We start from the raw sequence: 15,901 nt of genomic DNA, 5'->3' as shown, positions 1-15,901 counted from the left end.
TCCTTATTTCTGTCTATCATTAGTATGTATGTAATAATAGTATGTATATAACAGTTGATGTAGGAGTAATATTGACCTAAGAGAAAACATAATTTTGCTGATGTATTTGGCTCAGGTGTGAAGCCAAGGATAAGGAGATATGTAATCATTTGAGGCTATGCTCTCACATTCAACAAATGCCACATGCTATGGCACTTGTCATAATTTCTCTTTTCAACATATTTACCTAAGCCAGAATAGAGATAAACACACTGACCAGGTAGACTAAAGTCAGTGGCCTATAGTTTGGGCTACCTGGGTAGCACTTAAATCATTGATATTGTTCTGTTTCTTTGGGTCATCTGATGATCTGACTGTAGTTTAAGTTACTTCCTCTAGAAATGAAGACACACACAAATCTCTTTTTTCTTAATGCTGTGAGAAAAAAAGAAGTAAATCTTGATTATATCAATACTAACATATTAGGAGCCAGCTTTCTAACAAATGTAGGAGTAGTTAAACTGTAGAAAATCATCAAGCTAGAAGGAATTGATTTCCTGTCATTTAAAATCTCTGTTTTTCTGTGCCATATGAAGCAAAACTGCATTGAGTGTTTGGTCCACAGAGTGTATTTAGCACCTGTCCTCTGAGAGCTAGAACTCGGAACAAAGTATTAACACTTGGGTTTGTTTGCTATGGACATGGATAATCTCATCATTGCTGAACATTACTGGTTTTGTTTTGTGATTCAGATGTTGTAAAAAAAAAATATATGTATATATGACATGCAGAAAAGACTCTTCAGGACCAAATCTGTACCTTCCAATCTATAAACGTATTTCGGGAAACTCCTGCTGCTATGTGTGCACAAGGATGACATAATTCTTCATTAATGTCCTGTAGTATTTAGCATATCACCTTTTAAAGTGAATTTACGATGTTTTATGATCAGGCATCAGTTTCATGAGTCAGTCTATAAAGCAAAGATTTGGGATAAATAAGGATGATTTTCCAAAGTTTTAACCTTCAAAATGCCCATCAGTAAGGCCAGGATACCTTGCATCTAGCAGGCTCTCGCTAGTGTCTCTAGATGGAGCCATGCATAAACTGCATATCAATTCAATGAATAATGCATATTGCAGAACAGAAAGACGGAAAGTGTAATACCAGTGCAACATACAACAGCTCTCCTAATCTTCAGCTCCTTTGATTTATAATCAGGATTGCTAATACAGATTTTTGTTCAACTGTTGCATTTTCATAGTACAGGATACCATTTTTAATAGTATTTCAACAAGCTAATCAAAAATAGAATCACTGTTTGACAATGCAAGCACAACAGAAATCTGAGCTAACACAGTGAAAGCAAACTGGAAGCCACTAAATGAGCAAATGTGAAATTGGTGGACCATGCAACTAAATAAACCAATGCAAGCAAACAGTTTCTGAAAGCAAATCACCGTGTTGTGGAGCACACATCAGTAATTTGCTGCAAAGGTGAATAGGGAATAATTTCCTTTGGGTTTTGTGGTTTGGTTTTTGGGTTGGTTTTTTTTTTTTTTTTTTTTTGGTTGGTTGGTTTGGTTGGGGTGTTTTTAGTAATCAATGACTTCATGAGTGCCAAAAGCACCACCAGCTTCCTTGTTACAGATGAAAAATACTAGAATGAGGCATATCCAATGAGCTAAAAGGGGAGTAAAAGAGGAGGAAAATAGAAGAGAGGAGTTGTGAAATAGAAGTGTTCATAAATTCTCACAACAGAAGGAGTATATCTGATTTTACATAGTAACAGAAAATGGATACATCCAGGTACCACGTAGTTACTGAGAAAAATAGACTGTCCTGTGTTATCATAGAATCATGGAATGGTTTGGGTTGGAAAGGACCTTGATGATCATTTAGTTCCAGCTCCCCTGCCATGGGCAGAGACACCTTCCACTAGACCTGGTTGCTCAAAGCCCTGTCCAGCCTGGCCTTAAGCGCTGCCAGAGATGGGGCAGTCACAGCTTCTCTGGGCAACCTGTGCCAAGGCCTCACCACTCGCACAGTAAAGAGTTTCTTCCTTATATTAAACATAAATCTAACATCATTCAGTTTAAGGTCTGTCGTGGTTTAAAACCAAACTGCACAGCTGGTCAACTCACTACCCCCTTTGCTCCCCCAACTCCTGGAGAGTTAGGAAGGAGAATCCAAAGAGTGTAGCCCCCACGGGTTGAGATAAGAACACTTTAATAGCTAAGGTATAACACGAATCACTACTGCTACTACTACTACAAACAATAATGATAAAGCAAATAACAAGTGAAGAGAATACAACACCTCACCAGCCACCGACCCATAACTCACCCCACCCTGCCCGACCGAGCACCGACCGATACCTCCTCCATCCCCCCAGAGCTCCAGCCCTCCCGGGTAACTCTTGGTTAGATCCTGGGCATGACGTGCTATGGTATGGAATACCTCTTTGGCTAGCCTGGGTCAGGTGTCCTGTCTCTCCTTCCTCCTACCTTCCCCTCCCTGGCAGAGCATGAGGCTCAGAAAAGGCCTTGGACAAACCAAACATTTGAGCAGTAGCTCAAAACATATGTGCTATCAGCAACCATTCCCAGCCCAAAAGTCAAAACACAGCACTGCACCAGCTACCAAGAAGGAGAAAAAATGACTGCTACTGCTGAACCCAGGACAAAGTCATTACTCCTTATTCTATCACTGCATGCCCTTGTAAAAAATCCCTCTTGTAGGCCCTCTGTAGGTACTGTTATACTGGGGTTTTCATGATACTGGTGAAAGTTTAACATAGACACAGGATCCAAAAGTAAAATTTTATTATTTTTTCAAAAAGACTGCTAGGAGAAACCGGTTTAGGTGTTGGAGCTGTTAGTAAGAATGTACCTGTAGGGGGAAGTAAATTATCTCTTCTGATGGATGCTTCTGACCATCACAGATTTTGGTTGTTACATTTTGAAGGACAAATAGATTGCATAATTTGTTCTTAGCACACTTAATCTCTTAGCAGATTCAATTACTGAAAGACTTTTAACATGCATTCCTAGTTTTCAGATTCACTGGGAGTACAAAGTAAATGTGTCATTGCAATAAATCGATTCACAACTGGTGAGAGGGAGTGCAGTGAGTAAAACTTACTTGGAACGGTGTCTTGAGTTGATTTTTAGATTCTCTAATCAAAATTCTTCTATTTAAAGAAACCAATGAGATATGATATTTATTGACTATTTCTATTTGTTCTTCTTCAGAAAATACCAGTCTGCTAACTCCTTCACTGTCTCTAAAGTAACAGGTTAGCATTTATTTCTTATAAGCTCAGTACCACTTTGAGTTATGTTTTTTCTAAATAGCACACATTTATTGGTTTCTGTTTTACTTTCTTCAGTTCAAGCTATCACCTGTGAAACAACAGTGGAACAACTATGCCCATTTCAAAAACCAGCCTCACACTGTCCAAGGTGAAATTCTTTGATTTTTATTAATATAGTGCTGACATATTTTCTGTCAGTTTCTTATTATCTATGTAGGTACAGGTGATCTACAGGCTTTTGTATTTGGAGAATCTCTCTTTTACACATAAATATCTCTTGGCAAATCTTAGGGAAAACATTGTTGGTAAGACTACAGACTGCAAAGAAAAATTCCTTTTTGTGTTTTGTTGTCCACTATTATATCTGTGTATATTATGCAAAATACCCTTTATTTCAGTTTGTTTGTCTGTAAAACTGATAAAAAGATATGATACAGGTGTTTATCATAGAAGTTATCCATTTGTTTGGGAGTTCTGGAGGATAGAGTGAGCAAATATCTTTGCAAAAAATGTGAAGTATATATATTTAAGGTAAGGTGTGGTCTGCAAGTCAGTTAACATCTTTATATAGATGTGCCATTTCTTTGAAGCCTGCATTTTAACTCTTTGAAAGGAGCCTGTGCCACAATATTTGAAGGAAGGAAATTGGTAACAGTTCTTAAAACCATAGATGATTCAAAGCATGATTTACTGCAAGCTAAGCTGGAGATATCCACAGGGTTACTTTCACAGCAATCCTACAGCCAATACAGGAAGCAAGTACAAAGCAAGAATTGCTAGGAAAACATCCCTTCATGTAGCACTTGAATCTGTGGACTTGTTTGGTGTTTGGCTATGACTCCTAGCTTTCTTGCTGGAAGATATGGAGAAGTAAGCGAACGAGTGGAATGCAGGAATGGATGGGTACAATCTCATGCTTTGATTTTTTTTCTTCATTAAAAATTAGAACTAGCTTAATAAAGGGAAATAGAAAGTCTGTCTTTAATAAAATCTGAAAATAAAAGTAAGGTTAAAAATTACTACTTCTGATGCATCAGCTGAAGGAACTTGATAGCAACAGTAATTCATTCAAGATTCTGTGAATGTGCTTAAGTTAATTCTAAAAATGTAGTTTCAGGAATTTCAAGCAGTAATCAGCTATGGCATTAATTGCACAACCTCATTTTTCCCTCTCATGCCTTCATCATAAATCAGCAGGCCTTCAAATGGCCTCTGACATCTTGCTTCCTTCAGACAAAAATCTTTTTCCTAGCTGCATTAGCCTGTTTGAGTTACCCATCTGTTAAGACTGTAGCATGCCCAAGTGGGGTGACATATTGATTGGAGTGTGGGCATTAACCATTAGGGCATGACCCATTTTTCAAATGAAACAGCTCAGAGTAGACTTAGAGCTGACTTGTTCCTTGGAGGAATATTGGAACTACCAAATAAGATGTTTGATGCCTTCTATGCTACTGTTAGCATTTCACATGATTTTACTGTGCATTTTGGAGCTGTATCAGGCATGAATCAGTTTTCTCAAAGGTTAACAGTATGCAGTTGACTAAAGACAGGTTTTTTTCGATAGCTTTCTGATATCCTAGAATCAGCCAGAAATCTCATTACTTTCAGGGTTTTTCAGTTTAGCCACAGATACCAAGAGCTGAGCCTCATTTTAAGTTCCTAAATTGTCTTTTATCACCACATCAGCATCATAGCCGGTCCTCATTCAGATCTGCCTCTCCTGAGAAGGTATGCACATGTACAATTTATATAAGATGCTCTAGAAACAATAATATAAAAGGGAAGAGCTTTCTTCTCACTGGCTTTTCTGCTGGCCTCATGTATGTGGAACATGAACACGATCTGCTTATTGAAAGGGAAGAGGATCAGACCTGTCTGAAAACAGAAATATGTTTTCAAGCAGTTCATTACAAACTACAATTTACATCAGCAATGCTTTCACTTGTATTATCAAAACCTCAAAAGCTAATAGCCTTTTAGTATCAGCATAGACCCATATGTGTAGAACATAAAATCAGCTAGGTTGAAAAAGACTTATAAAATAATCAAGTCCAACCTCCACCCCAGGAAAGGGGTATGCATCAACTTGATTTATGCTCAATAATGCTGATGTTAAATATGATGTAGTAGTATTCCAATATCATTCTTTCTAACTGTGTGTGGTTTATTTTTGATATTCCAGGGTGTATTGTCCTCGAAACTGTATGCAGGCAAATCCACACTATGCTCGTGTAATTGGAACACGAATTTATTCTGATGTAAGTATAGTGAGTTACACTGTAGTATGTAATAAAATATAAAACACTATGAAAAGCTATAAAGATAATAAGATTTAATATAGATATCCAGTTCTCTTCCATATCCTCATTTTTTACACAGTCTTTTCAAAAATACTTTTTCAAAGGCTCTCATTTGACTTAGTACTGAGCTGCTGAAGATATAGGAAGTTATTTGAAAACTCAGTGTAGACTTCAGTAGCCTCTGGACCTATGTTTTGAGCTTGTTCAGTATTGGCAGTGTATACTTATTTAAACTTTTGCTCTTTAGACCTTAATGCAACCATAACTTCTGTCAGATTAAAGAAACAAAAAAAAATCTGAGAATAAATGTTTACAACTCATTATTTTGGATATTTGTTAACTGTGCAGATAGCTAAATATTTGCAGTAGGATTTTGATATATTTGTGGAAAGTATCTCACACTGTCATATTATTTTAGCAGACTAATGCTGTAGTGTTTGTTTTTTTTTTTGGCAACTTTCTTCTCCTGTCCTTTCTATGTTTAGTTCTGAAGTGAGTAGGAAGAATGAAGGGAGAATTCTTTTTTACGCCTCTCCTGTCATCTCTCTATGGAGAAGCCAGGATGCAGTGGCAGAGAGTACAGTTTACTTTTTTGCTAGTACATTGTACGTTTTGACTTTTAACTGTCATAGTGTGGCAACCAGAAGGGTCAGACGATTATTTTCTCTACTTTCCATCATTTAAAAATGTGTGAAAATAATTTGCAAATGTTTATTTACCATTATTTTGAAATTAACTAATGTCTGTTAGATTACCTGGCTAACTTGTCCTGAAAACACTCTTGTCCATAAATATTGTTAAATATTTCAGAAGTACTTCCAGTTCAGGAAGATAATTGATTTGTGCATGTGGAACTTGGTCCTTAATGTAAATAAGAGGGGCAATGAAAACAGGTTCAAATGAAAGCCCATTTTGTGGAAGACTATTTTCTTTCAGTTCTGTGGTTGCAGTCAAAGGCTACAGCCAAAGTTTCCCAGTGAGTTAGAAAACATTTTGTTGTAGGGGAAAGATGACTCATTTCTGTTTAACTTACAGAAGAGAACATCTCAGAATACATATTTGCTCTGGTTTCAGAAGTCTCAGATGACTTTCATTAGTATTATAAAGTTATGCTTTAAAATAATTTTAGATGTACTATCTCATTATTCATCTCCATTGTATAGAAATGTGTGCAGCCATACTGCTTTTAGGAAAAAATGGACATAAATACAGGTAAAAAAACAGGGATGGGAGTCAGCTTACCAACTTCAGATGCTGTCAGGGGTAGGTTGCTACATTGGTGGTGCCTAATTTATACTGACAGTAGCTTGCAGTACATATAGGATAGTGGTAAAGGAGATAAAGGCATCTGCAGTGCAGGATTTGTTTGACCTTTTCAGAGTGTCTGCTTCGGTATGAGATGAATTTTCTAATAGAGATGTCTATTCCTCTACATTTCCTACAGAAGGGTTCTAGGGCATCTAGCTCAGATGTAGACAGATGTGTCCTACCTATACTGTACAGTAGTTTCCATTGATGGTATCAGCATTATGCAATTTTCTGCAATGTTTCTTTGTAGCTAGCATTTAAATTATTTTAAAACTAAGAGACTTCTGATTGAAATTTTCTCTAAATAATATGACTGGGTATTTTGTGCATTATTATATGTTACTGAACTAGTTTCAGGTAAAGTACTTACAGAGAATATTTGTTTAATGTGTGACCTGTTCTTCATTTTTTCCTGTATTCACAGTCAGGTTTGTTCATACATACAGAGAAGTGATTTACCCATGTCATAGAAAATGTGTTTGAAATTGCCGTCCATGATCTACTGGACTGAGTCCACAAAACAAAAGGGTTTTTTTGTGGCATTCCTGCAAATTCTTTTGTTTCAAAAATGCATATGTATATATATATATATAAATGTATGTATGTATGCATATATGTACATGACCATTTCTTTTCACTACTGCTTAAGCTACTTGCATTCAGTATATGAAGATTCTGCAGAGATACTGAGAAAAAAGCAAATAACGTTAATAGATGTCACTAGTGCAAAAAGATAAGTTTACAAACCCATTTTTGTAGCACTCATTCATAAGAATCCGGTTTAACCTTTCCTTTTCTGGCTTTGGTCTGATCAGACATTCATTCTTAAACTAATTTCATATTTTGCAGTGACTTCTTTTCCTCCTTGTTTCTGAGGAGGGTTTTTCTCTGATTTATCAGTAGTGATCTTTCTTTTCCCCAATGATGCCTCTATCTTTTTCATATCTCCAGTGGGAACTGAAAATGAAGTTGCTACTATATTATAGTACTAGTAATTAATAGTGTTCTCCTAGTTCTTTACTAGTAGTTAATTGCTTGTAAACTTCACCTTTTGTTTCTTTAGACTATAATCCTGTATTCTAGAGGCCATTTTCCCCTTGTATATTTGAAATTGCACATGATCAGTATTATCTTTAGTGACTCCCATAGTATGAGTACATAAAGAATGCTATAATCCTAAAAATAAGGCAATTACTGGTACACAGGGTTTAAGTCTTGCAGCCTTGGGAGGAGGAGGAAAAGTACAGAGGAGCATAAATGGCATCCCTTCTGGCATGTTCAAACCTGCAGCCAGCAGTGTGAAAAGAAAAACCCAGGTGTCTTCACAAAAGATTCTTTGTGTAAACAATTTCAAATCTTTACTTCTAGAAGTATTGTAACATTAAAAGACAAACTGTTTAACAGTGGAACTGGTAAGTTCTGTGCTTATAATGAGAGCAGGAAAAACATTACTATTTTAAATTCCTGATTTTATATAGCATCGAGATTACAAAACGACTATGGTAACAGGTATAAATTATTCCAACTAGAAGTCAAAGAAATGCAATTCTTGTTTGAACAGCAGTCTGTGCGACCAGCTATTGATATTTATATTGACAACATTTTTAAAGATAGTTGTAGAAACATCTATTGCAGTGAAGACTTTTTTCCACAAAACAACTTGGCTTTAATTGCAGATTCACTGTAACTGTAACTACACTTTGCTGTGCTGTGTCTTGAAGACTGGGACCTGCATTGTGGAGTACCTGAGAAGTTTCATTCTTCTGGCAGCTTTTAAAATGCTCAAAGAGTAGCAGAAGACTGCAAGTTTACGTCAGTTATTTAAATTAACATAAGCTTGTCACTGAGCAATCCTTTGCTGGATATTATTTATGCTACATAGGCTTATGAGAGGAATTAGTGGCCAGATAATGTAGGGACTCTCCATCCTTGATGTGCCCTTTGAATACTGTTTAAGTAATGGAACATGGTGATAAGGTCTTCCCTGTGCCTTCTTTTCTCCAGGCTGAACAAACGCAGTTCTCTCAATCTTTCCTCATATAGCAGCCTTGCCAGTCCTTTGATCATCTTTGTGGGCATTCTCTGGACCCTCTCCAGCCTGTCCACAGCTTTTTTGTGTAGTGGGAACCAAACTAAACAGTACTCCAGCTATGGCCTGACAAGTGCCAAGTACAGTGGGGTGACCTTATACTAGAATTTGATTCCACAAGGTGATACACTTGTTGATGTAACCCAGCATCCTGCTGGATTTCTTTGCTGCAGCTGCACACTTTTTACTCAAATTGAGCTTGCTATCCCCTGAGATCCTCTTTCCACAGAGCTGCTCCCCAGCCTCATAGATCCCAGCCTGTGCTGCATTCCTGGATTACATTTTCCCAAGTGCAAGATCTTACACTTGTTGAACTTCATAAGGTTCTTGTTAGTCCACTCTTCCTGCCTATCCAGGTCATCCTGCAGGGTGGCTCTCCTTTCCAGGTTATCCACTTTCCACTCAGTTTGGTACCATTGGCAAACTCCATTAGGGTACATTTCATCACATCATCCAGATCACTTACAAAGATACTAAATAGTGTTGGCCCCAATACTGATCCCTAGAGCACCCCACTAGTGGCAAGTTGCCAGTTAAAAAGGAGCTATTCACCAGTACCCTCTGAGTATGACTGGTCAGCCAGTTCATCACCTACTGCACAGACCACTTGTCTAGACTATAATGCATCAATTTCTCTAGGAATAGGCTTTGGGAAACTGCTGAAAGCCTTGAAGAAATTCAGGTAGACAATGTCCATCACTTGCCCTGCATCAGCTGAGCAGGTTACTTTGTCATAGAAGGTGGTCAGGTTTGCTGAGCACAATTTTCCCTTGGTGAATCTGTGCTGTCTTTTCCCAGTCATGAGCTTCCTTTGACTTGTGATAGCCCCCAGGAGGATTCGTTCCATATTTTTCCCAGGGACTGAAGTAAGACTGATGTGCCTGTAATTTCCTGGATCCTCCTTTAAGCCCTTCTTGTGGATGGGGTGACACAAGCCTTCTTTCAGTCTTCTGGGATGTCCCCCAATCTCTAGAACTTCTCAAAGATAAGGAGAGTGGCTTTACAATGACATTAGCCAGCTCTCTTAACACCCTTAGATGGATGTTGTCCAGGCCTGTCAAATTGTGGGGGTTAAGCTCCTGTAATAGTTCACACACCAACTCCTCCTTCACTGATGCTGCATCCGTGTTTGCAACCTGGATTTTTGTTTTCAAAGTCTGGTGCACGAAAGTGCTATATAATCTTGCGTGAATAAAGTTTATGGAATTAGACCCTGATTTAAAAAATCTTTTGAAGCAGTTGGAATCTTCACCTCCAAACTATTTCCTCACTCAGTCTTGAGGAGCTAAAGCCGTTAGTCTTTCACTAATCAACTGTTTTAGCTAAGGAGTGATTTTAGGCCTCTATCTTCTGTTTGATACTCACATTATACCTTTAATCTAATATGCTTTTAGTACTTGTCTGTGCCTGGGAAAGATATGCCTGGGTCTATGCCTGGCTTTGAATATGGGTCATTTTGCTGCTGTTAAAGGTTTTGTACCTAAAGAAGGAATTATTTCAGTCAATCCCTCACCTTTGGGGTAGGACATACTCCTAGAAACACATAACTGCGTCTGCCTTTGCTGTTCTACAGTTCCCCTGTTCGGCTTTGGCTGGGGATTAAACTGAATCTCCTGTTCAATAACAATTGACTAAGGTTTGGAGTTCACTACCTCTCTGCTGTTGAGTGAAGTCTGATAGAGCCTTTCATTCTAAAGGCTCAAGAATTCAGACATGTCCCTGATCTTTAAACTGAAATAGTCTGAAATAAATGATTTTTGAGGTCATGCTGCAGGAGATCTTTGAAAAGGCAATGTCTGTATTCCTGTAAGCTGGCCTATATCCTGTGAAACAAGTCTAAATACTGTAAGATTAATAAAATCAATCATGCAATAAATATAATTATTTTATGCTTCCTAGAATTTGGTTTAAATGTCTTTATTAGTTTCTTCTAAACAATTTTAAAATAAAAGGATGAATGGAAACTAATCTTCTCTTCATTCTTTCTTAGATATCCAGTATCTGCCGGGCAGCAGTACATGCTGGTGTAGTCCGCAACCAGGGTGGTTATGTTGATGTTATGCCAGTCGACAAAAGAAAAGTGTACATCGCTTCCTTTCAGAATGGGATATATTCAGAAAGGTACAGAGCCCAGTTTCAAAGATTACACTTTACTCTCCACCTCAGCAAGATTTACAAAGTCTTGCTTTGTGTCTGTTTGTACCTGGGCAGTGCTAGAAAACTTGTACCTGGGGCGGTGCTAGAAAACAAACAAATAGGCCAACATGAATGATCTACAGAGCTTGTGTAACTGCTGTGGTGATTTTGGAGAAGCTGTGGTACCAGAGCTGCCTGCCTCCTCTAAGCTCATAAAGCAGTACTCTAGAAAGCTGCTTATGAAATAAAATAACTCTCTTGTTTACTTTGCTGGTTCTGTTGCAACTAACATATTTGATAAGAGAATTGCCTTTGCTTTCTTTGGGATGTTGTTTAAATTAACACTGGTGATTTATTCTGTCCAAGTTAGAGGATCTGCAATAGATAGTTACTAATAGCTAATGCAGGTTCATGATGAAATTCATTACTGATTTACATTTTATTGAATTAGTAGGCCTGAATCATAAATAATATTAGAAAGCATTATAATTCACTACTACATTCACAATCATTAAAACTTTTATTTTTAACAGTTTTTTCCTGAAAGACATGGAGATGCTGCTGTGTATTGCATTCTCTGATGATAATGAATGGTGCATATTGCAAGCTAAATTTAATCCCTGAAGGAGTTCTCCAGGTTGTAAAGGAAGAAAGAGAAATTACATTAAAAACAAGTCCCTCTTGCACCAGTCTTTTAGTCCTGTGAAACTAAGAGTGATTGTTGCTTCTAAAACTGTAGGCTTTCCAAGAAATTTCAGTGGGAAGAAACCTCAAAAAGTTTCTGTAGAGAGCTGGAGAGTAGGGAAAGAGTATTTTTTCTTATTTTTAATTGGGGGTGGGAGAATGTGTTCTCTCTTTCCCTCAAACCTTTTAACAAGCTTGGAAACTTCTGAAATACAGATTTCCTTTCCTTTCCTTAGTGAATGACTTAATTTACATATTCTTTGACCTTTCCCAGTGACCCTCTAGTTACCTCGAAAAGAGAGCTTCCTTACTGGCACTTTTGTTCTCCATATTAATCTCCTCATTGAGTATTGTACTTTACTATTTTGGTAAAGTTAGGAACATCAGCAGTTTGGGAAACAGTCACATGCAAGTTTCAGATGATGGATTGATTCTAATGCCCTTGCAATCAGCCTGTTTCATTGTGCCCTTCCTTACTTTCACCTCCATTTCCCTTTTGTTCTCAGATATGCGTCAGACAGAGTTTGCAAAAGAAAAAACAATGGCACCATTAAATGTGATATACTAGTTCAGTTTATAAGACAAAAAAATATTTGTTGTAACAAAATTTCATTATAGTTGAGTATTTTAGTCTCATTTCTTTTGAAATCAGATATTCATTCAGAAGAAATTTCCTTGTTTTTGTAAAGTATTAATTCTATATAGAAATCTGTTCATCATATAAGAAACTAACAAGTGATTTTTTTAGGTCTGCAAGTTCTCTCTGAATGTAGTTATTAGAATAGTGAGTATAAGATAGATGACTAAATACTAAAAAACTTTTTTTAGTATTTTGCTTTATAGAGCATTATTATTTAAATGAGAATCTCTTATCATAAAGGATCACTTGAATTCCTTTATGCTATTACTTGTTTATAATAAATGGCTTGAAAAAAAATTAACTTGTATTTGTAACTTTTTTTAAAAAATTCTTAGCTGAGGTTATGAGTAGTCACAAGAAGAGTTGCAGGAGTCTAGAACTGTCTTTAACAATTAAAAAGAAATGTCAGTGGAGTGTTGCAGTCTTAAAAATAACATCAGAAATGTTTTTGTGTTTCAGTTTACAGAATCCTCCAGGAAGCAAGGCATTCAGAGTATTTGCTGTTGTTTGAGTCTGGCAAGTAAAATGTAAAACAGGCAAGTGAAAACAGAGCACTTAGAAGAGAACAATGAAGGCCATTTCTTATCATTCCTAAAATTTGTATAAAGCTGTAACATTATTGTACAGAAGATGTATACTGCTTTCCACCAAAAAGTTTAAATTACATATATATATCTTTATGAAAAAAATCTGTAAAAGTAAACATGGGAGAAAAATTCATTTGAAAATCTATAATGATATATAACAATATTTTGAATCCTGTGTTAAAAATTGCTATATTTTCTTAGCAGTTACTCCTATACAGTTAATTTGTAATTCATAAATGTCCTTTGTTTTCTTCATCTGAATATATTATTCTATGGTGCTTTATATATGCCACTAACAATAACCTTCAAGCTATATCATAGGGAGGTCTGAGTTTTTATTTCCAATGTACATAAATGAAGCCATCAAATAATTCAATAAAATAAATCATGCCTCAAAGTAAAATAAATATATATATAACTTTTTGATGATTTACAGTAGCATTAGCCATGCAAGCACAAATGAGGAGATAGACTGTTTTCAATTTCGCACTAATCATAACAAGTTCAAACACCTATTTTGAAATAAAATGGAAAATATAAAATATAGGGAAGTCCTGGGTCATATTAGCATGTTTCACACAAAAATATTTTTATTAAACTGGGTCATTCATGCTTATTATTTCTTAAATATGTTAGTAAATGTCTATTTGATGCTGCTAAGCTCTTTAGTTTGAATAACCGATTCATTATAGCCCAATCCTTCACAGATCTGTCTTGGAATAGGAAAGTGAAAGATAGATATACATAACCTTGAAAGATCTGAGAAAATTTTCATCCTGAGTAACCTGAAATTAAGGAATAAGCCATCTGTTCTGCAGTACAGTTCTGCACATATACATGCTTTATTTTTGCCGTGTAATTCCTTCAATTCACCTAAATTGGTTTTAAGCAAAAATGTACAATTGTACACATAAAAATTGCACACTTGAAGCCTTAAGCTGTCCACGGTATCCATATACTGTCCCTTAATATGAGGGTAAATCTTCAGAAAAAACAAAGGCTAGTCTTGCTCCTTATGACCTGGCAAATACTCCTGCAGGCCAGGAAGTATAGTGGTACGGAGCCCAGTGACTATTATGTCATTTGTTGCTTCATCATTTAAAAAAATTCATTCCTGGTGAACAGCCCTGTGCATTAATTTTACCATATTATGGTATATGAAGAACATGTAGTGATGATACTATGTTTCTTTCTATGAAAAGTGTATTGGTGCTTTGAAACTGAAAAGCTGTTAAACTTTATTTTTGGTATATTTTGTTTCTGTTGTTGAATTAATTTCCTTCAAACTTGCAAGCTTACTCGTATTCTTCATATTTCAGAATACTATATTCTGTCTTCTGTTTTGCTACATGTACTACCTCATGTAGTTAGGCAAACTTTGTTAGGTTTTTGACTCTCTTTTGAATAAAATTAATTTACATAGTAAGAGTACCTTTGACAGTGTTTATTTTTGAATTATTTATCCTGCCTTAATAAGACAAAAGTAACAGGCACCCAAAATCTGCTTTTTCTGACCTAAACATTGCAAGTGTAGGACCAGCCTGTAGACATAATCTGAGGTTCTAAAAACTATAAAGGCAATTTAGGCACATAGCATCCATTAATTACATTGGGAGTTTCATGGATAAATCTTCTGCTCATTTTTTTCAAGTCCTGACCAAGGAACATCTCATTTTAATGGGATATTTAATGCTCTGTCATAAGTGATTATAAAAAATTCATCACCTTTTATTCTGTCCAGCTCTTACCTATTGTCGTGTGCAAACATTCCTAGCTACATTTGTTGGGAACAAGCAGATTTTTGTATTACACATGCTTTTTTTGCTTCATAAAGACTCATGGTCAGCTTGAGGGTTCCATGTGGGAAATCTGTTTAATTGATGAGGGAGAAAAGGAGTCTTTGATGTATAACCTGTTTTTTTTGCAGGTGGTGGCAGAGGGCCATTGAAAGAAGCTTTATATAGGTTTTGCAATACTGGCATTAACTGTGCTGAAGAATTGAAACCAAAGTGCAAGCAGACCTTGACTGTGGTAGGAATATAAGTCACTCAAAGGCTGGAGGTAGACTTGTACCTCCTTTCCTTGAAAGCACCAAGGCAGTAACACAGAAAGGCCTTGCAGTACCTACAGCTGGGATTGTCAGAACATAAGATGGAGTAAAGGCTGAGATTAAGGCCATACAGAACTGCTGAGGGAGACATTTGAAAAAAAAAAAAACAGTGTAATTGCAGCAGTAGTGTTCCTTTCCACACAGGCAAGACACTTTCTTGCATCCTGGCTTTGTCATCCAGCAGCTCTCCATGTCCCCTGCCTGACCTATGATCCCAGCAGTTGCCTCAGTATCCCTGAGGAAGGGAAGCCTGTAAGGTGCTGCAGAGCCTGGCTCTGATGACCAGGCAGTAGGGTGAATGCCTTTCTTTGGGAAGGGCAGAGCCTGGGATGAGGGAAAGACCAAGACAGTCACACCTTCAGTCATAACCACAGCTTCCTCACTTTCACTAGGTGGGTGAGTGGAGTCCCATGCAGAAAGAGTTGCTGCGCCAACTTTCTCCCTTTTTTTGTACCTTTTTGTTCTGTATATCTTTGCTTCTTGTTCTCTCTCATCTGTAAAGTCTGAACTACATTTGCTGGGAGTTCCTGTGCAAGGGGGCAGGGGTGTATCCTTAGTGCTTTAACAACCAAGTTAGCGCTTTTTGGGAGGAGAAGTGGGGGCTTAACATCAGTGTGTGTGGATGGTTGGTGTGAGCAGCTCTATTAAGCAACACAGTGACATGAATAATGGGAGGTAAGCAATTCTTTCTCTCGACATCTGTTGTATAAATTTTGGACTCCTGTTGCCTTTCCACATGCAATGATTCT

At 36.9% G+C, this 15,901-nt stretch overlaps 1 protein-coding gene across 2 annotated transcripts in view; it reads left to right on the top strand.

The window, feature by feature from the left end:
• Positions 1-14,473, top strand: part of CRISPLD1 (cysteine rich secretory protein LCCL domain containing 1) — a 39,931-nt gene extending 25,458 nt beyond the window's left edge. For both annotated transcript variants that reach the window (XM_034064390.1, XM_031050552.2), the window contains 5 exons: positions 3,234-3,277; positions 3,371-3,443; positions 5,481-5,556; positions 10,986-11,116; positions 12,915-14,473. In XM_034064390.1, the coding sequence (XP_033920281.1) occupies positions 3,234-3,277; positions 3,371-3,443; positions 5,481-5,556; positions 10,986-11,116; positions 12,915-12,966 (376 nt within the window). In that variant the 3' untranslated portion in view covers positions 12,967-14,473. The remainder of the gene's footprint in view (positions 1-3,233; positions 3,278-3,370; positions 3,444-5,480; positions 5,557-10,985; positions 11,117-12,914) is intronic.
• Positions 14,474-15,901: the final 1,428 nt, after the last annotated feature.

Source organism: Melopsittacus undulatus, chromosome 1, assembly GCF_012275295.1.
Source record: "Melopsittacus undulatus isolate bMelUnd1 chromosome 1, bMelUnd1.mat.Z, whole genome shotgun sequence".
Lineage (NCBI taxonomy): Eukaryota > Metazoa > Chordata > Aves > Psittaciformes > Psittaculidae > Melopsittacus > Melopsittacus undulatus.
The sequence above is the reverse complement of the archived record's forward strand: the minus strand, read 5'-3'. Positions and strand labels throughout refer to the sequence as shown.